General features: G+C 57.8%; 1 protein-coding gene across 1 annotated transcript; it reads left to right on the top strand.

Moving 5' to 3' along the window:
• Positions 1-3433: 3433 nt before the first annotated feature.
• GGT1 (gamma-glutamyltransferase 1) lies at positions 3434-17490 on the top strand. The gene is made up of 14 exons (XM_044243819.1): positions 3434-3554; positions 5715-5906; positions 6435-6611; positions 7236-7366; positions 7529-7615; positions 10590-10782; positions 11356-11513; positions 12514-12663; positions 13205-13341; positions 15946-16133; positions 16356-16483; positions 16582-16694; positions 16767-16880; positions 17214-17490. Exons 3-14 carry the CDS (start codon positions 6448-6450, stop codon positions 17358-17360), a joined length of 1710 nt encoding a protein of 569 aa, XP_044099754.1. The 5' UTR covers positions 3434-3554; positions 5715-5906; positions 6435-6447; the 3' UTR covers positions 17361-17490.
• The last annotated feature ends 2638 nt before the right edge of the window (positions 17491-20128 follow it).

The following is a 20128-nucleotide window of genomic DNA, read 5'->3' as shown; positions in this document are numbered from 1 at the left end:
GAAGGCACAACACCCCGGAAGTGGACTTTTGGAATTAAGAGGGAGGAATGCAGCACCGAGAAACTGAGGCCCAGGAAGATCTGGAGAGAGGGAGCTGTGATGGGAGCTGGGTCCTCCAGCCACGCTTGGCCCTCCCCCGGGCTCTGGTTTGTGACCGTGAGGGGTTGTGGGGCAGGTTCAGTTGTGCAAGGGGTCATTGCACAACTCTAGGGGGCGCCCACCACCTGGTCATTGCGGATGTGTATAGCTGTTTTGACAGGTATCCGTTTTGATGGCTATCATGCACTGGGGAAGGAGCTTTTTCTAATTCTCAACCTTATGCCACCAGGGTGGGTTGTGAGGGAGACAGATCTCTACCTCGGCCTTGGGCAGTGTGGTAAGCTTCCCCTCGAGGGATGTGGGCGGGTCTCAGGAAGCCAGGGAGAGCTATATGTTCTCAGGTCTGGGGTCTGGGGGTGGGGGGGTGTGGGGGTGGGGATGACTCCAGTGTGGGTTCTGGGCCCACGTGCTGGTCCAGGCGGCCCCCACCACCACCTGGGGCCAGCTGATTTTGCATGAACTGTTTGTGAATGGGTCTGGGGTTGTGCCCCAGTTTCACCCTTGGAGCTCGGAGGTTGTGGGGACACAGTCGTCAAGCTAGGTTGGAGGATTAATAGAGAAACTTCAGGCTTCCTCTGAGATTTCCACCAGGAAGCTATTCCACTCAGCCTAGATTCAGTGCGTGCGTGTGTGTGTGTGTGTGTGTGTGTGTGTGTGTATGTGAGAGAGAGAGAGAGAGAGAGAGATATAAAGTCAGTATCTCTGGTGGGCGAGGCTTGTACCTTCCTGGGGACAGGGAGCTTACTATCTTATGTGCCTCGGACAGGAACTGTGGCGTCTGGAGGAGGCTTTTCGGGCCAGCGCCTGCAGCCTTTTCCAGGGTGACATGGTTTCCCCAGACAACACCCCTCAGGTCTCTCCTGTCAGTGTATAGGGCTTGGGGGGCTGCTGACAAGAAGAGAATGGGACACACTCAACAAGTGAGGAAGGTTCTTTGTTCTGTAAATCATGCCTTTGGGTTTTTGGTTTTTTATTTTTATTTTTATTTTTTTTTAAAGATTTTATTTATTTATTTGACAGACAGAGATCACAAGCAGGAAGAGAGGCAGGCAGAGAGAGAGGAGGAAGCAGGCTCCCCGTGGAGCAGAGAGCCCGATGTGGGGCTCGATCCCAGGACCCTAGGATCATGACCTGAGCCAAAGGCGGAGGCTTTAACCCACTGAGCCACCCAGGCGCCCCTTGGTTTTATTTTTTTATTTTTTTAGGATTTTATTTATTCATTCGAGAGAGCTCGAGAAAACAGGGCGGTGGGGGGAGGGGCAGAGGGAGAAGCAGACTCCCTGCTGAGCACGGGCTCCCAATGCAGGCTCTGTATCCCAGGACCTGAAGATCATGATCTGAGCGGGTCAGTCAGACGCTTAAACCGAGTGAGCCACCTGGACGCCCCCATCACGCCCTCCTTGGCACAGCCTTTAATGAGACTCCTTTCCCTACCCTGGGTGGCTCGGTTGGTTGAGCAGCTGCCTTCGGCTCGGGTCATGATCCCAGCATCCTGGGATCGAGTCCCACATCGGGCTCCTTGCTCGGCAGGGAGCCTGCTTCTCCCTCTGCCTCTGTCTGCCTGTGCTCGCTCTCACTCGCTCTCTCTCTGACAAATAAATAAATAAAATCTAAAAAAAAAAAAAAAAAATGAGACTCCTTTCCTCCTGACTCCCCTTCCTGGAACATGCTGCTGCTGCTAGGCTTCTGTCTGTGCCCCCAGGCAGCTCTCCACCCCCCATCCCACCCCCATCTTGCCCCAGGTCAGGAGTTTGCTGTTGGGATCACCTGTGGGGTTTAGGCCACCCTTTGCCCGCTAACACATTTTTTTTTTTTTTTTTAAAGATTTTATTTATTATTTGACAGAGAGAGACACAGAGAGAGAGGGAACAGAAGCAGGGGGATTGGGAGAGGGAGAAGCAGGCTTCCTGCCGAGCAGGGAGCTGGATGTGGGGCTCCATCCCAGGACCCTGGGATCATGACCTGAGCTGAAGGCAGACACTTAACCGACTGAGCCACCCAGGCGTGCACCTCCCCCACCAACACACACATTCTTCCTACCCTCCTGCTGCAGCAGATACTGCCATGTCTTATGCCTTCCCAGGCGGGCGGAAATTGCTGAGCAGGCTCAGACAAGGTACGGAGCTCCATGTCTCTTCACTATAGATCCCTCCTAGCTGATTGCCCTGCTGTGCAAATCCCCTGACATCCTTGCTGGCATTTAGCCCTCAGGGACTGGGTCATGGGCCTTGGTCCCTGGCTCCTGCCCTGTCCATCTTCTCAGTCATCCTGGTCTGCAGGTAATGTCCAGGGAAAAAGCTTAGTCATGGCGCCCCCATCCTGGGGCCATGGAGGATTACATTTGCATAGGAATGCATTTTTCTGTGGATTTCATCCCAGGCCTGCTCAAGGGCAGGGGGTGAGAGGACAAGACTTGTTTTGATTGTGTGACCCAGTGTGGACAGCCATACCCGGTCAGCCTCTGTCTCTCTTCCTGCTTAGCAGCTGGCACAGCCTTGTAGGATGGTCATGGATTAGGCATTCCAGATGGAGGCTGGGGGGCTCCCAGGCAGCCTAGATGCACCAGGTGGGGGGCCAGAGAAGGAGTCCTGACTCGAGGAGTGGCTCATCCTTATTCTTGGCAAGTGGAAGCCAAAGGGAAATGGGAAGCAGAGTCCAAGTTCTCCTGGGCTGGGCACGACGTATCTGTTCCTGGTTCAAGATCTTCTTGTTGGGCTGGTCAGGGACACAGAGCACCTTGGGGGCAGGTATGGGCTGACCAGGTGTGTACTGCTGGCTGTGATTTGCAGCAGCTCTGGCCCTCTCTGGGCCCTTTCCCCCTTTCCAGGCTGCTCAGGTGGTTTCTTGGGCCCGAGGCACTAACATTCCTGCGTAGCCAGTGCAACTGGTCTGGACTCGAGGCCTCAGGCTGTGTTCCAGGAAGGCACCCTTGGCATCTGCCTGAATGGTGTGGTAAGGGCTCTCAGGTCCTGGTTCAAGGCCATCGTGTTTGGCCTTGGAGTTCAGATGCTCTGAACAGTGACGGAATGAGCCAGGGGGGTACCCAGCCCAGGGCTTGCTGGCGGGGCACTTGCCAGTGGACTTGCCCTTTGAGGGGTACCAAATCCAAGAGAGCGGGGGACCCTCTGCCTCTGTCACCGCACCTCTCCTTCCCTGCTGGGGCCACACTCCTCACCCCCTGCCGTTGTCATGGGGACCCCAAGAGTCCCTGCTGTCATAGCACCTCCTATCTCCTGCCCAGGGCCCTCCCAGGACTGTTTGAACTTTAGTCACTTAGGGACAGGCCGAATCACTGCGCCTCCCTGCTGCCATGACGTCAGACTCTGGGGCTGTCCTCCCTGACAGGCTTGATCTTTTAGAGGACAGCCTATTCTCCACCCTACTCAGACACCTTCAACTGCCCCATGGGGTTGCTGGGCGTCCCCCGGCAAGCTGCCAGCCCCCTCAGGGACTAGGTGAGCAAGAGAGTTCCTTGGCCCTCTCCTGCCCTTTTCCTGCCTCTGCTCCTCCTTGGAGGTACCCTCCCCCAGATCCCAGTCCCAGTCCAGAGGCCCCCTGAGGGGCTCTGCAGGGGCTGCAGGCGTGGCTCTGGGCCACTCCTGGCAGTGGGGGGGCCGAGCCGGAGCTGTGGCCCAGACTTTCCCAGGCAGACAAATCTGGCTGTGTCCCAGCCCAGAGCTTCTTCTGAGGAACAGGGAGTTTTTTTGGGCCCCTGCCAATCCCAGGCCTCAGGTAAGCCCATTAGGGTCATGAGGAGTGGGGTGGGGGTGTGAGGCCAAGCGCTGTGCCTGGCCTCAGTTTCCCCTCCTGACACCAACTTGGGTGAGAGCCATGCCTCTGGACTTGGACGTTATTTTAGTAAGTCTTTGAGGGAAAAATGTGGGGTGTGGGAGGGTGGTGGGAAACGGAAGCCCAGTCCCCTGCAGGGTGTCTTCCGCAGGGCAGGAGATATCAGCCTGCAGGGCTTGGCTAGGCCTCCCTGTTGTCCTGTCCAGGGAGCAGAGGTTGGGGGTCAGTGCTGTCCACCCCTAACCATACTCCCTGGCAGTTTGAGCCTTGCTGGGTGCCTCCTATCCCTTCGGAAGCCCACTTGAGCCCTTGAGTGGATGGATGGATAGAGAGAGATGGACAGACAGAAGAGACTGGAGTATAGACCTCAGGAAGTCATGGCTGGACACTACAGAGGCTGGAGGGGAGAAAAGAGGGCCCTGAAGGGGGGTCTTGGCTAATAGCCCCATGGCTGGGAGAAATGAGGCAATGCCCCCAAGGTGCCTAGTGGATGGGACTGGAGGGCCTCCTTGGCAGGTGTGGCTGTGCCCATGCTGGGAAGGGGGTCACTGGCCTCTGTCCTACTCCACCCACCCCCACCACATGTGATGGGGAAGTTCTGTGTTCCTGGCCCAGCTCCTAAGGCCCCTTGGACCTCCAGCACAGCTGTCTCTACCAGAAATCCTTAACCCTGCTCCAGCCCCCCTGGGGTGTGCTCCGAAGCCTATCAGGCCTGCTGGAGGGCAGAGGGCATAGACTGTCCCCTGGGACAGTGGCAGGGGGAAGGGTCTGTTTGGCACTTTGGAGAGAGCCTTCTCCTGCTTTCTGGAGGACTAAGGAGCAGGTGACACTGACGGTAGGGAGTGTGGGGAGGAGGCTTTGCAGAAGTCCCACCAGAAAGGATTCAGTCAAGGTGGAGAGAAGAGGCCAGCTAGAATCCTCCTGGCGCTGTAGGGTAGTGTCTGCTTTGTGGCTGCCCGCTGAGCCTGGGAGGGGAAAGCCCTTCCTTGCTGGCTAGCTTCTGGATGTCCCTGACGTGGGAGGGACATGAGACTCCATTCCTAGACCGTTTCTGGGACACCACTTCTGGCCCTGGAGCTTAGGCCCTGTGAACAGAGGCAGAGTGAACCAGAGGAGTCCCAGCCTGGGGTTTGTCGGGAGATACCCCTTGACCCCTGAAGGTAACCGAGATTGCGCCTGTAACCAAAACTGTCCCTCCTTGCGGGGGTCACACCCCTTGCCTGCTGCCAACACCCCAGGGACCCAAAAGCTCACTGTTGTCTCTCCCTGCACAACCGGGAAAGGAGCCAACAGGGAAACAGTGAGCAGGAGGCAGACCAGCTTCCTTCTGCCCACAAACCCCCCTCGCCGACTCCCCCCATCCAGGCCTCCAGGGCATCACTCTGATAGCCAGTGACAATTACAGCCAATGCTCCCTGAGCACCCCACCCGTTCCACCCTTTCCAAGTCACTTAACCTCCACAACATCCCCCTGCAGGATGCCTCAGTCATTCGTACTAGACAGGTGGTCAGTGACCTGCCCAGGGCCCCACATCAGAGGAGGGGGCAAGACTCAGATGGGCTGAGCTTGCTCCCCAGCCTGCACGCCCCATCCCCTTGGCCAGGGACACGTGGGCTTCACCACTTTGTCATATGACACTCACACCACTGAACCCGGGCCCCGCTCTGGGCGAACCCTCTCTTGGCTGTGCCTGGAGATCTCCCACAAACGTGAGAGCAGTTGACAGCCTCCTCTTCAACCCTAGAGTTCATCTGGAGGTAGAGGAACCTCACGGAGCTCCCGGGGTTGGGGAATAGACTCGGGTTTTTCAGGTATGCTATCTCAGTTTTCAGGAAAACCAGGAGGCTACGTGGTTGTGGTGTCTCTCTGGAGCAGATCCTGTGGCCACAGGCACCTGCCGTGTGTGAGAGAGACCCCCGTTATCTCATCAGCGGCTTCAGCCAGCCCCCGTCCCCACTGCCCCATTTTTGCAGCCACCTCTGCAGGCAAGGCGTGGGGCTCCCATCCCCTGAGAAAGGTAGGTACCTGCCCTGTTGCCCTCAGCTAACGATTGCAGGAGGAGACCAGGGGGGTCCTCTCTCTGAACCCCACAGTCTGTGGCAGGACACTCTGGGAGGGCCCATGGATGGTGCCTGGCTCTGGGCTGAGGTGGGGGTCACAGAAGGAATCAGACCAGGCTTGCCCCTCATGGACTTCTACACTTGGCCATGGCTCCCAGTTTGGGGGATAGATGAGGCTGTGTAGAAGCAGGGGCACACGGAATCTGGGGGCTTCCAGAAGACGGTTCTGTTGGACATGGGGTCCTTACTGGAATGCGGCCTTGAGGATAAGCAGGGAGATTTGGGAGGGCACAGATGGGGTCAGGAGTTTCTGGTGGAGGGAATGGCAGGAGCAAAGGTCTGGGAGCTAGAAGGAGACACAGGGATGTGTTTCTGAGACTTGATCTTGGGCTGTGCCCTGTGAAGGTGAGGGTCAGGATGTGCCCAGAGGCAGGCCAGTGGTAGGCCCCTGACTCTGTTACCCTCCACCCCCCACCCCCAACCAGGGCCTGCAGAGCCATGAAGAGGAAGTATGTGTATCTGGTCCTGGTGGCCGTGGTGCTCGTGTTCTTCCTCATCATTGGCCTGTGCGTTTGGCTGCCCTCAGCCTCCAAGACACACAACCATGTCTACCCCAGGGCGGCCGTGGCTGCAGACGCCAAGCATTGCTCGGAGATCGGGAGGTGAGCAGGCAGGGCATGGGAACCCAGGAGGACCACTGCAAGTGGATCTGGCCCAGACCCTTGTCCCCCTGAGACGCAGTTTCCCCACCTGTCCCTGAGCTACCTGGACAAGGGGTGACTGATTCACATGGAGCTGCGTGTCCTTTCCTTGGAACTTCTCAGCAGCCTCTGAAGGGGAGAAGGGGAGAAGGGGACACTGACTCCAAGAGCAGGGTGTGGGTTTCCCAGGGCCCAGCTGAGCCCCTTTTTCTCAGGCCTAAGAATCTCCATCTCTTTGGATCAACTGTTGTTTTATGCTATTTTCGACCCCTGTCTCACATTATCTACAAAGATCAGTTCCCACTTAGAGACTTAAACAGGAAAAAAAAGTGTTATCGATAAAAGTAACAATTTTCCCATTTTCTTTCTATTATAAAATGCATGTTCATCTGTTTGCTTGAAAAGGAAGACCATACAAGCCCATTGGCTTGAGAGTTCTATGCAAAGCCACAGAACTGGGGGCTCTTCTTCCCTCCTGCTTTGGGCAGGGTGGCCTGACAGGGTGGATGGAGGTGGGTGGCAGGTGCCCGCATCGGGGGGTCGGGGACCCCGCAGGTGCTCACTGCCCCCATGTGCCCTGGGTAGGGACGTGCTGAGGGAAGGCGGCTCGGCGGTGGACGCTGCCATTGCGGCCCTCCTGTGCGTGGGGCTCATGAACGTCCACAGCATGGGCATCGGGGGCGGCCTGTTCCTCACCATCTACAACAGCACCACACGTGAGTGCCCCTGGGGAGTGGGGGGGGGGTTAATGGCAGCGGCTGTCTAGCTCAGGCTGGACTTGGGTTGGGGGCAGGCAGGCCTGGGCGGCCCCTGGGCTCACACCCTTGGGTGAGGAGGGTTGGTGTGGGTCTGGATTGCCCTCCTGCTTCTCCTTCCAGGAAAAGTTGAGATCATCAATGCCCGCGAGGTGGCCCCGGGGCTGGCCTTTGACAGCATGTTCAATAGCTCGGAGCAGTCACAGGAAGGTGAGGTGCAAAGTCAGGGTGTGGGTGCAGAGCTGGGCTGAGCTACTGGGGAAGGCATGGGCCTCTGGGGACAACTCTGGATGGGCTAATGCCCACTGTACCCATCCCTTCCTGGCCCCACAACACCCTCCCGTAATGAACAATCCAGACCATCATCATGGAGGGAAAAAGAGGTGGAGCTTCAGTTATTTTCGGGTCAGGTCCCTCCAGAGCCACCCAGTATTAGTAAACAGAGAGAATAATTATTTCAACAGCTAGCACATACCGTGGGTCACTGGGGCCAGCACTTTGCTCAGCCCTTTTTGCCAGTGAGCCTCTTGAATCCTCCCTTGTATGCTTGGGAGTCCAGGGAAGTGCTGTGTTGATTCTCATTTTACAGGTCCAGAGAGGTAGTGCAAACCAACTGAGGTCACACAGCTGGATGGTGCTGAGGCCAAAATTGGACCTGGGCGGTTGAAACCCTGTGTTTTTCAAAGGCATCCAAGTCATTCATTTGTCCGTTCATTTGTGGGGCTAGCTCTCAAGAGACAACAGTCTCTTTTTTTTTTTTTTAAAGATTTTATTTATTTATTTGACAGACAGAGATCACAAGTAGGCAGAGAGGCAGGCAGAGAGGAAGAAGCAGGCTCCCCGCAGAGCAGAGAGCCCAATGTGGGGCTCCATCCCAGGACCCTGAGATCATGACCTGAGCCGAAGGCAGCTGCTTAACCCACTGAGCCACCCAGGCGCCCCACAACAGTCTCTTTTTTAACAAAGTCTTATGCGGAGAAGAGGCCCCCAGTTTTCCCATGCAGCTGCGGGGAAGCCAGTGGCCACCAGGGGGTGCTGCTCCCAAGGACTCAAACGGGTTGCAGGCTAGGAGGTTGGAGGCAGGAAGTTCTGGCTGTTGGCGTTAACTGGTCCCATCTCCAACTGCAGGTTCTGCTCCTCAGCCCTGGGCGATGGGCGGGGCCCTACGGGTAGCCCCGCCCCCTTGGAGTCCTCTCCAACCTACAGTCTTTGTTTGAATTCCTATATTCCTTGGGAACCTCTGAATGGGTAGAAAGGAAATTCACTGGAATCTTACAGGCTTAGCACCTTAGGGGCACTTGGAATACATTTATTTAACCAGGACTTGTTGGGCACCTCTTAAAATGTCAGGGGCTGTTCCCCAGGCCAGGGGACAAAGAAAAGGCAACAGGCAAAATCCGAAATCTGTGGCCCAGTGAGCCAGGATAGCAGAGGCAGGGAAAAGCCGGATGGCATCGATTCAGCACGCTCGGGGATGGGCTGACTAAGCAAAGACCCAGAGGCTGGAGTGGAGTGAGGGGAGCTGTACGGGTGTCTGGGGGGCAAAGCAAGTGGCCCATGTGGGAACCAGCGAGGCTGCACTGGCGGACCCCAGGGTCAGAATGGCTCAGATGGCGTCAGACCTCGTGGGTCATTGCGAAGACCCTGCTTCTTGTCGGAGAGAGGGAGCAGTGTCTCTTGGGGTGTTTGTGGGGGTGGATCTGGGGTAGGTCAGACATAACCCCTTGGGTTGCTGCAGAAGGGTCAGAGAGCATGCGGCCTGCCCGTGAGGTGACCTGTCAGGAGGTCACCACGATATTCAGGGAGAGAAGATGGTGTTGGGAGGTGGTTGGTACTCAGCATACCTGGAATGGGGAGCCTATGCGTCTGCTGATAGGTTGGGTGTGACACATATGCCAAGTGTCCTGAATGACTGGTGTTCGATCTGCATCTGGAAAGAGGGGGCAGCCCTAGCAGAGAACAGCAAGGCTGTGGGGAATGGGTTTGGGAGATAGTCAGGAATTGCATTTTGAGTGTGTTAAGTTAGAGATGCCTTTTAGGCGCGGGCAGCCACGTCCTCAGGTCTGGCCATCAGAGGAGCAGGCCAGGCCAGAAAGTAAATGTGGAGTTGTGAGCACATAATGGAACTTTTCTAGTTCAAGCTCTGATCTGGGGGAGTAGACAGCGGAGACCCTAGGAGAGCCTGGCAGGTGGGATGCACAGGTGACCCAGCAGGAGTGATGGACCAGGTAAGGTGAAGTTGAGAGGAGACCCAGGTCTGCCAGTATGGGGGTCAGTGGTGGCTTTGGCGAGCAGGGTGGTGTGAGGCCTGATTGGCCCAAGGTCAGGGAGGCATTTATTTAAGGCGGCAGGAATTACGGGCTGGATGTCAGACCTTCTGAGATGTGCAGACATGCAGATCCTAATATCCTGGCTCTCGTGCCCAGCTTCAGGTTGTTATGAACCTAGACTGCCTAGTCTGGGGGTAGCTGAGATGGCCCTTATCATTCAGGGGTGGAAACAAGAGGGTGTCTGGGAGTGAGGGCCGTGGCTGTACCTTTCTGCATCAGTATCTAATTTAGGGCATGGTGGGCCGTGGGAGTGGGTGGGGATCAGGGTCTACAGGTATTTCCAGTGGAACTGTGGGCTCCTCTAAGGAGTGGTCAGATGGGGAAACTAAGGCCCAGAGACTGTAAAGGGCAGGGGTTTGGGCTCAGGTCCTGGTTCTGAGACCGTAGAAGGGAGAAAGGTAGAGGTCTGGCCTTGGAACTGGCTCAATGTCAGGGTGGCCCCGGGCTTGCACTGGGAACTTCTGTGGGTTCTGGTGGACCCCTTGAGCCTGTGGGCAAGGAAGCTCAGACTGAGAGATGGCAGGGGTCTGGCTTCCCCACAGTCTTGTGTGCAGCTGTGGCCTGGCACAGGATTTCAAACCCGGTGGCCACCCCGGCAGAGGCAGTCATCTCATCCCTGGACAGCAGAATCCAGCAGAAGGAACCACCGCTCCCCGACCTGCGGCCTCCTTCGCATGTCCCTAACCATCTACACTCTTGCCTGCCGAGTCCGGATAGGACAATGCCATTTCTTTCCGAAACCTCACTGACCCCATTTGGGGACTGTGCCTAGGATGTGGCCTGAGAGAGCATCCCTCCCGGTGTCCCCAGACTAGAGCCACTAACTGTGTGTGTGTGTCCCTGTCCCTATGCAGGGGGGCTGTCGGTGGCGGTTCCCGGTGAGATCCGAGGCTATGAACTGGCCCACCAGCGGCACGGGCGGCTGCCCTGGGCTCGCCTCTTCCGGCCCAGCATCCAGCTGGCCCGCGAGGGCTTCCCTGTGGGGAAGGGCTTAGCGGCAGCCCTGGAGAAAAGTCGGGCAGTCATCGAGCAGCGGCCTGCCCTGTGGTATGTCTGGGGGGGTGGTTGGCCTGCCCTGGGCCACAAGCTGGGCAGACATGGCCCAAGATTCCCTGCAAGCTGTGAATGGCCGGCAGGGTGCTTTCAGGAACCTGTGCTGATGGAGGGCTGAGGTCTAGGATACAGCAACCTTTCCCAATGTGCGTGGGGTCACATTCTGAGCCTGGTGCCTTCCCAGGCTTGTGTGTCCTGAGTGGCAGGGGCTCTAGGAGGCATGGGCTGGACACCAGAGGATGAGGGTCACACACCTGTGGAAGGGTGCTCGCTGTCTTTTTTTTTTTTTTTTTTAAGACTTTATTTATTTGACAGAGAGAGAGATCACAGGTAGGCAGAGAGGCAGGCAGAGAGAGGGGGAAGTAGGTTCCCTGCTGAGCAGAGAGCCTGATGCGGGGCTTGATCCCAGGACCCTGAGATCATGACCTGAGACGAAGGCAGAGGCTTAACCCACTGAGCCACCCAGGTGCCCTGCTCACTGTCCTTTGATCTCCTGTGTGATTGGGTGGGAAGTGACTGACTTAATCCAGCCGACCTGCCAGCCTCACAGGAGCCTCTCTGCCCCAGTGAGGTGTTCTGCCGCAATGGGAAGGTGCTGCGCGAAGGGGACAAATTGACCTTGCCACGGTTGGCAGACACATACGAGACGCTGGCCTTGGAGGGAGCCCAAGCCTTCTACAACGGGAGCCTCACAGCCCAGATTATCAAAGACATTCAGGATGCTGGTGAGTGGGCAACCTCAGCGGCCCCGGGGAAGGAACCCTGGGCCAGAGCCCAGAGGTCTTAGGTCCTCTGGTCCTGCTGTGGCCCAGACTCTAGGCCCTCAGCAGCATCTGGTGGAGGGGTGGATGTCAAGGAGACGTCTGTATTCAGTGACAGGTCACAAAAATCTACAGATCTTGGTTAAGTCATGACTGAGAGACCAGTGCAGTTCAGGAGAGAAAGTTCTCAATGGATAAATGCAGGCCTAGGTAGGAGCTCAGACTGAGGGAGCCTTGACAAACAGGTCTGGGAGGACTTCCTAGAGGAGGTAGTACATGAACTCCAGATGAGGTTGGAGAGAGGAAGAGCATTCCTGGCAGATGGAACAGGCCAAGGCCCAGAGAGGGTGAGCTTTAATTATCCCTGAGGGTCACAGCAGATGGGGGTGGGCTTGGTGAGGGAGGCCTTGGAGGAGCTGCAAGCAGGGACAGCTTCTGATGAGTTTCAGCCAGGCAGCCTGCCGCTGCCTCTCCCTCCCCAGTGTGGATTTCTTCATACTGTTCTTTTTATCAGAGACACAGAAGAGTGTGATTAGCATGCTGACCTTTAGCGCTGGGGCAGGAAATTAGCCTGTAAATAACCTGGTCTGTCTGGAGCCCATTTCCTGTAGAATTAAGAGCCTCCCTTCACCCACCCATTAGTCTCTGGCAGAGAGGACTGGGCAAGGGGGAGATAGGAGCCGATATTTTCCACTTAGGGAAGAGGACTCTTGGTGCCAGGGGAAGAGAAGGTAGACCTGGAGGCCAGCGGGGCAAACAGGTGGAGGGCAGCTGGCCTGAGCCTGGCGATGGGGAGGAGGCATCTTTGGGGAGCACAGAGGGACTGGGGGGGGTGGGGCTGTGGGGCGGGGGAGAGGCAGGGACCCTCCAGGTGGGCGCGGGGTTTCAGTTTGATGATCTTGCCCTCCCCTCGGATTTGGGGCCCCGTCCCCATGTCCCCCCACTGAGCTGCTCTTGGCATCAGGGGGCATCATGACCGCCAAGGACCTCAATGACTACCGTGCCAAGCTGATCGAGAACCCCCTGAACATCAGCCTTGGGGACTCCCATCTCTACGTGCCCAGCGCCCCGCTCAGTGGCCCGGTGCTGGCTCTTATTCTCAACATCCTTAAGGGTGAGCTGTCCCACCATGACCCTGTAGGAGGCGGAGCAGAGCACACAGGGCTGTGTGTGTTGCGGGGGCGGTGGTCAGGGGCTAAGGGAGGAAGAGGAGTGGTTGGGAAGTAAAAACTGTGTGGAGCAGCATCCCGGGCTGGGACCAGCCCCTGCAAGGGCTTAGGGGTGACAGGGTCTGTCTGCCTTGCCCAGTTACCCAGTGCTGGAAGTTCACAGCTAGTGGGTGTGGGGCGGGGTGGGGGAGCTGGTCCAGAGAACCTGTCTGACAAATCTAAGGGTCTTCTGGGACTGGGTAAGACTGGGTCGCCCTTCTAGCTGGACATTTGAGGCCCAGGTCCAGAGGTCCCTTGCCTCATTCCATCCTTCCATTCCTCCAAAGTGTCCACTGGTCGTTATTCAACGTTCCCCTTCTCAAGCCGGGCCAAGCAAAGAGATTCAGGGAGGTGTGAGCCTACCCTGGAACACCCAACTGTCTTGGCCGAGCTGGGGTGTCCCAAGGGCCCTGGGACTGCCGGTGTGTCCCATCTCTGCTCCATCAGGGTACAATTTCTCCCGGGCGAGTGTGGAAACACCTGAGCAGAAGGGTCTGACTTACCACCGCATTGTGGAGGCCTTCCGGTTCGCCTATGCCAAGAGGACCCTGCTTGGGGACCCCAAGTTTGTCGATGTGATGGCGGTAAGAGGCAGGGGCGGTAAGAGGCCCACGATGGGTGGGGAGGGCCTCTCATGGAGGTGCCACGATGGTTCCCTGGGGCCACCCCAACCTCACACATGCTGAATGAATCCATTCCTACCACCGACTTTGGTGGTGGGCCTACCGTGTGCTGGGATGGACTGGTGACCCCGAGTTCAGCCTTCTGCCACAGGGAGCTTGCAGTGTGACAAGTTGGCAATGAGTAATTAGTGGCCCCTATCCCTGGCCATGCTCGCACCTTGGGGGCTGTACCCTTCGTCTGGAAGCTTTTGGAGTGTTCACTGCTGAGCTGAGGAGTACGTAGCGGCATCGTAACCCTCGAGGGTCATGAGGAGGATGGGGGAGGGGCGGGGGGTCTGGGTGGCAGAGGCCTCAGCCACCAGCTTATTGGTCACACCCAGCAGCTAACCCTTCCCTGATCCCCACCCAGGCCCTGCACAGCCCGACCCACTCATAGCCAAATACCCCAGTTCCAGGCTGAGCCTTCACTGAGCCTCCCGTCATGGTGCCCCTTTACCTACTTGGATCCCCCATTCTGGGGTAGACCTGCAGACCCCCTCACACTGACCTGTGCCTCTCAGCCGCCCCTCTGCTCTCCTGGATCTCTCTTCTTTCCTGAGGACCATTTTGTGCTACTCCCCATGGCCTTCAGGGACCTGGCGACTCATCCCCCCGAGACCACTGCATTGCCTCCCTCTCTCTCTGCAGCCCCCGCCCCTAGCATCCTGGCTGAGGCTGGCCCCTCTGCTCCTCCACCTGCCAACTCAGCCTTTCCTGCGCTCCCTCCAGCATTCCCATCCTGCCCTTTCTGACAGGTCGTTCTGGAAAGAGGCATCTGCTTGTCGCTGCTGCCCCCCCTTCCTCTGCTTCCACTCAGGGCACACTGGGCCTCTCCATCCCTTTCTCAGGCCCTCTCCCATCAGGCTCTGCCCTCCTCGCTCCACATTCCCCCTGCCAGGACCCCTCCCCAGGAGTCCCTCCACCCCGCCCCAAGAGTCCAGCCTCAGTTTCCCCTTTGGGCCCCCCTCACACAGTTCAGTTCACCACCTCCTTTCCTCACCTTTTCATTTTGCAGAGTTGTGGACATTTTGCCCCCTCCCCTTCCTCTCTCCATGCCTCCATCCACCCCTTTTTATTGACATGTGTGTGCTCTTTGGGTATCAGATGGTCAGTCCCTGATATCACACTTTGGGTTGTAGCTCCCGAGACTGAGAGATCTCCATACTGCCTTCGAGAGGACCTGGCCCATTAGACCCCTGTGTTCCCGAGGGTCCCAGGGTTGTTTAGGTCCAGAGCCCATCAGACTCATCCCTCGCAGTTTCTGTTCTGTCCCTCTAGTCTCTGAACCTACAACAGATGTCTAGGGTGTTTTGCTGCTTTTTAAAGCCCAGGGCGGCTGTCTTGCAGAACCATCCCACATCCTGGATTTGACTTTCTGTTTTCTTGGGAGTAGATTCAGGCTGAAAATTTTCCCTGTGGGTGTTGCTGGAAAATTCTGGAGGCATTTTCTTTGCTCAGTCCCCAGGGGCTTTCCTCGCTGTCTCCTCTCCTCTCCTCTTTGTCCTTACCACCATGGGGACCCTGTTCTTGCACACAGGTTGAAGCAGCGACTGGAGGCTGATGGCTCCCTGTTTATCCTCAGCCTGATCTTGCCCATGAACTCCACACACATAGATCCACACCCATGCAACAGGAAAAGGCATGCCTCCAAAATCAAGCTCCTGACTGTCCACCTTCACTGCCTCTTCCACAGTGTCTACTTCCCACCTTCACTGTCCCTTCCGCAGTGTCAACCTCCACAGTTAAATGGCCTCTCTGCACTGAAGGCTTTGGGACCATTGGTTCTCTCCCATCCGCACCACCCCCGTCTCACTTGGTTGATGCCATAGCCTCCCAGTTGGGTTCTACACTACACCCCCACACAGCTGCCAGAGTGATCCTGTGAACTGCTGGTGTGCTCCTTCCTCTGTCCCAGGCCCGGGTGGCTCAAAGCAAAAGCCAGACTCCTTATAGTGCCTCTGAAGACTTATTGGGATAACCCCCTGCTAATGTCTCCTACCACCTCTCTCTTTGACCCTATTCACCCTTTGCCTGTCACTCACAGGCCTGCCTCAGGGCCTTTGCATTTACCACCAAGCCTCTTTCAGGCCTCTTTTCAGACATCACCTCCTCTGAGAAGCTCTCCCTGATGATTCCGTTCCCATCTGGTCCTTCTGTATCCCCTTTACCTGGCTTGTTCTCTCCAGCATGTCCCTGCCTCCCTTTATCATCCCTGCCAGAAGAGCAGGGACCCGTATGTGTGTTCCTTGTTGATCAAGCATGCAGTATAAGCTCCATGAATGAATGAAAGGTTGAATGCAGCCAGAGTGGGGGCTTGTGGGGTGGACAGACCAATGCTAAGAGTTGCTGGACTGCAGCGGAGGCAGAGCCTGGAAAGGGGATCAGACGGGCTACGTGAGGTTGGGGGTGCAGGAGCGTTGTGGTCAGGGCCATGTTGGGGGCTTCCCAAGAGCTGCTCGCACAAGCCTGTGCCCCCTCCCCATCCTCCCCCCCCACCTCCTCAGGCCAGCTCTGGGGTCTCGGCAGGTGGTCCGCAACATGAGCTCCGAGTTCTTTGCCGCTCAGCTCCGGGCCCGGATCTCTGACAGCACCACTCACCCGACCTCCTACTATGAGCCTGAGTTCTACACGCCTGATGATGGTGGCACGGCCCACCTGTCCGTGGTTGCAGAGGATGGCAGCGCTGTGTCCGCCACCAGCACCATCAACCTCTAGTAGGGCTGCTTGGTGGCCCTGGGTGGGCCAGGGGCTGCTTGTGTCTCCCAGGAGGGAGCTCCATCAACCCCTTTCATGGTGGGGAAACTGAGGCCCTACCTTGGTAGAACGCCTGCCCTCAGCCTCCCTGGGCTGGGTGGAGCTTCGGTGGGTGGGTGGGTGGGGGCTGGGTGGGGTAGGGGCTGGATCTGGCACAGTTGTCTGATCCGGCTGGTCTGCAGCTTCGGTTCCAAGGTACGCTCACAGGTCAGCGGGATCATATTCAATGATGAGATGGATGACTTCAGCTCCCCCAACATCACCAACCAGTTTGGGGTGCCCCCTTCCCCAGCCAACTTCATCAAACCAGGTGTGGGGCAGGGAGGGACTTGGGCCAAGAAGGGCTGGTGCCCTGGGCAGGCAGCTGACCAGCATCTCTGTCCCTGCCTGCCCATCTGGTGACCACAGGGAAGCAGCCCCTCTCGTCCATGTGTCCGGCGATCCTCGTGGGCCAGGATGGCCAGGTCCGCATGGTGGTGGGTGCCTCTGGGGGCACGCACATCACTACGGCCACCGCACTGGTACGTGCCATCTACCTGTCCCCTCCAGCCCCTGCCCCTGGGCCACGCTGACCCCATCCCTTTGCCCTCTAGGCCATCATCCATAACCTGTGGTTTGGCTACGATGTAAAACGGGCAGTAGAGGAGCCCCGACTTCACAACCAGCTTCTGCCCAACACAACAACGCTGGAGAGAGGCATTGACCAGGTGGGACAGGGCCAAGGAAACTGAGTCATGAGGGGGGGTCACGGGGGTCCTAGGAAGGAGGCCCGGATCTCCTGAGTCATCAAAGAGTAGACTACCAGCCTCTGCCTGGGGCAGATGAACTTTACCTCCACTGCCTGGGCCATCTTGAACCCCTGTGCAACTTGGGTCAGGCCACCTGCTCCAAGGAGACCCACTAGGCCCAGCTGCCCCCAACTTGTTCTTCCTGGCCCCTGGGCTGGAAACGGCACCATCTATGTGGTTCGGTGTGGGTCTGTGTGGTTCAGATGGCTTCGCAGGCCCTGCTGAGAACCCTCTATCCCCTCCCACCCCCAGGCGGTGACCGCAGCCCTGAAGACTCGGCATCACAACACTGAGGACACTTCCAGCTTCATCGGTGTGGTGCAAGCCATTGTCCACACGGCTGGTGGCTGGGCAGCTGCCTCAGACCCCAGGAAAGGCGGGGAGCCTGCTGGCTACTGAGTGCTTGGGATGGGCAAGGCTTCCTGGCAACCGAGGGATGAGATCCCTGCTGGGGCCAGAGTGGAACTTGGAGGGATTTGCTTCCCCTGTGAGTGACAAAGCAGTGCAATAAATGAAGATCGCAGCCTGAGGCTCTGGGCAGCCTTGCTGGCCCAGCTCCCATATCGCTGGGCCTCAGTATCCTATGTGTGAATTGGAGGTGTACGGTGAGGAAGGGTGGAGAGGCGGGATTCAGAGGTCATAACCCCTCAGATGCTGGAGCTAGTCTGAGAACGTACATGAGAGCCCGGCCAGTGGATGAATGGAGACGGGACCCACTCAGACCTATCACTGTCCTTCCTCACCCTGAGCCCCAGGACCAGGGGGCCAGGTCATCCCTTTTCTGGCCTGGGCCATGGCACTTCCTAGTATCAACCACCAGGGGGCGCTGCAGCTCTGCAGTTTACTTAGCCAGTGGGCCACCAAGAGATGCTTGTAACCCTGCTACCTCGTCCGCCTGGCGGGTGCCCTGGGTTCACACTGTGGAGGATACATGGAGGTGAGCCTGAGGTCTGAAGAGTGGGATTGGGCAAGAGGCTGGAGCAAAACGTCTCGGTCAGAGCCAGGCCTAGGGGGTTTTCCAAGCACAAACCCAGAATGAAAACCAAGCTGTGATCAGCTCCAGAAAGAGGCCCGGTTCTCAGGGAACAGTGAGCCAGGAGAGGTCCCCAGATCCCAAGGGTTAGGGCTTGGACCTGTGGGCAGCTGGAGAATGCAGCCCAGAAAGAAGGGCCTGGAGGGGACTAATGAGACAGGCGCCAGCCCCTCCTGCCGTCCCTCAGGGGCTGTTAACTGGATGTGATCTCTGACTGAGGAGCTGTGAGAAGCCGGGGTGGGCAGGAGAGGGTGGGTCACAGCCTGATGGCCACCCATGCCCCTGACCAGGGAGCCTAAGCGGGGACCCCTGAGGGCAGGGACACAGGGGCCACCCCAAGTCTGGGCTCTCCCTCAGGAGACCGGAAAACTTGGTGTTTTCTAAAGTGCCCACGAGGAAACGGAGTTTTGTGTCTGCAGAGTCTGGGCCCTGAGCCCGGGAGGGTGATACATCTGGGGACCCCTGGGGACGGGATGGAGGCTTGGCTGGTGGGAAGTGCAAATCTCCTCAGCTTTCATTTTGGCCCTAGAGGAAAGGTCATGGCCCCATTTGGAGGAGAGAAGACTGAGGCCTGAGGGGCTAGTCTCGCTCTGGGTGGAGGTTAACTCCTTGGGTTCCTGCATATGGGCTGAGCACACACAGTTCCCCAGGCCCTGTGGGGCTCAGCTGTGGGCTCCACCAGGTGCAGGGGGACTTGGTTTCCTCTCTTTCCTTCCCATTGTCTCCAGCACAAGGATATTCAGGCCTTTCCCAGCTCAGCCTGTCCAGCCATACCTCTAGTCAGGCCTAGCATGACGCTCTTTCCTCTCCTGGGACTTGGCTCCTTCAGTCCCTGCCTCCTGGCCTCAGCCTGATCAGGACGGCTGTGGAGATGGGTGAATGTGCCATTCTTAGCACGCCAGACCCCCTCTGTCTGCTGCCCCTGCTTTCCCAGAGGTGGGCAGGCCCTGGGCCAGCAATGCACATTGTTTCTGGGTTGAGCCATGTCACTGTGGTATGGGAGACAGTGGGGACAGAAGAAGGTGCCCACAGCTCTCCCCCCCGCCCCTCCCGGACAGCTGTGGCAACAGGCCTGTTGGAGAGACTGCCTGGCTGACCAGGGGCTCGGGTGGGGGCCTGGCAGGCTGTGTGGCTGTGTGGGCGGTTCGTCTGTTGTACTAGGAGGTGTCGAGAGGCCTGGGGTGGGCGATGCTCAGCTGGGGAGGATGCCAGAGAATATAGGGGGGCAGTGGGGGCTGTGTGGGAGGGAGTCTGGAGGTCCAGCCTGGACCCTGCACCCTGTGCTCCCACTGAGCCTGGTCAAGAAGGGCGTCAATGGGTCCCCCTCCCCCAGTTCCCTTCTATTGGGTAACCTGAGGCCTAGGCAGGGGACCATCCAGACCAGTGTTCCCAGGGGAGGAGGCACAGCCTGCACAGATGGACACAGGGAAGCGGACACATGGCCAGGGAAGTGCAGAGACCCAGATAGGAGGGCAGCCTCACCTCAGGAGGCCTATGGTGGTATTCTGACAGCAGGCCCCAGGGGTGGGTGGCCTGGTGGGCAGTGGGCCAGATGTAGGCCCTGTTTACTTTCTTCACACAGAGGTCTTATAGTCTTGGGTGTTTGATGTGTCGTTCCAATTTTAGTATATGTGCTGCCGAAGCGAGCACGGGTGTTTGATGTGGATCGGGAAGCTGAGCTCACTCCTGGTCACACCAGTTTCCTGGCTAAGCCATGACTGAGCTGGGACTTGAACCCGGATCCTGAGTGACATTGCCTTGGGTCCTCCAATCCCTCTGTCTCTGGCCCTCTTCAGCCCCATGTCTGGGCCCCAGACATCCTCAGTGTCCTCTGGCTCTGGGGATGCTGAGGAAATCTTGCTGGGCACAACCACACCAAGGAGGTGGGAGGTGGGGTGCCCATGCAGCTCCCTTGTCCCTCTGCGGCGGATCCAGGGGAGGGGACAGGGCAGGCCTGAGTCCTGCTGTCCTGGCTCCCTCGGGGCGGGAGGTGCCAAGTCCCCAAGCATGTGGGGTGGGATAGCCCTGGGCAGGCTGTGGGAATGAGGGAGTTAACGGTGGTGGCTTGCTCCTCTCTGGGAGGAAAACTCCCCATAAACGCCCTGCTCCCTGGCCTCCTGCCAGGGCCAAGAAC

The sequence above is a fragment of the Neovison vison genome, chromosome 3 (genome assembly GCF_020171115.1).
Source record: "Neovison vison isolate M4711 chromosome 3, ASM_NN_V1, whole genome shotgun sequence".
NCBI lineage: Eukaryota > Metazoa > Chordata > Mammalia > Carnivora > Mustelidae > Neogale > Neogale vison.
The sequence above is the reverse complement of the archived record's forward strand: the minus strand, read 5'-3'. Positions and strand labels throughout refer to the sequence as shown.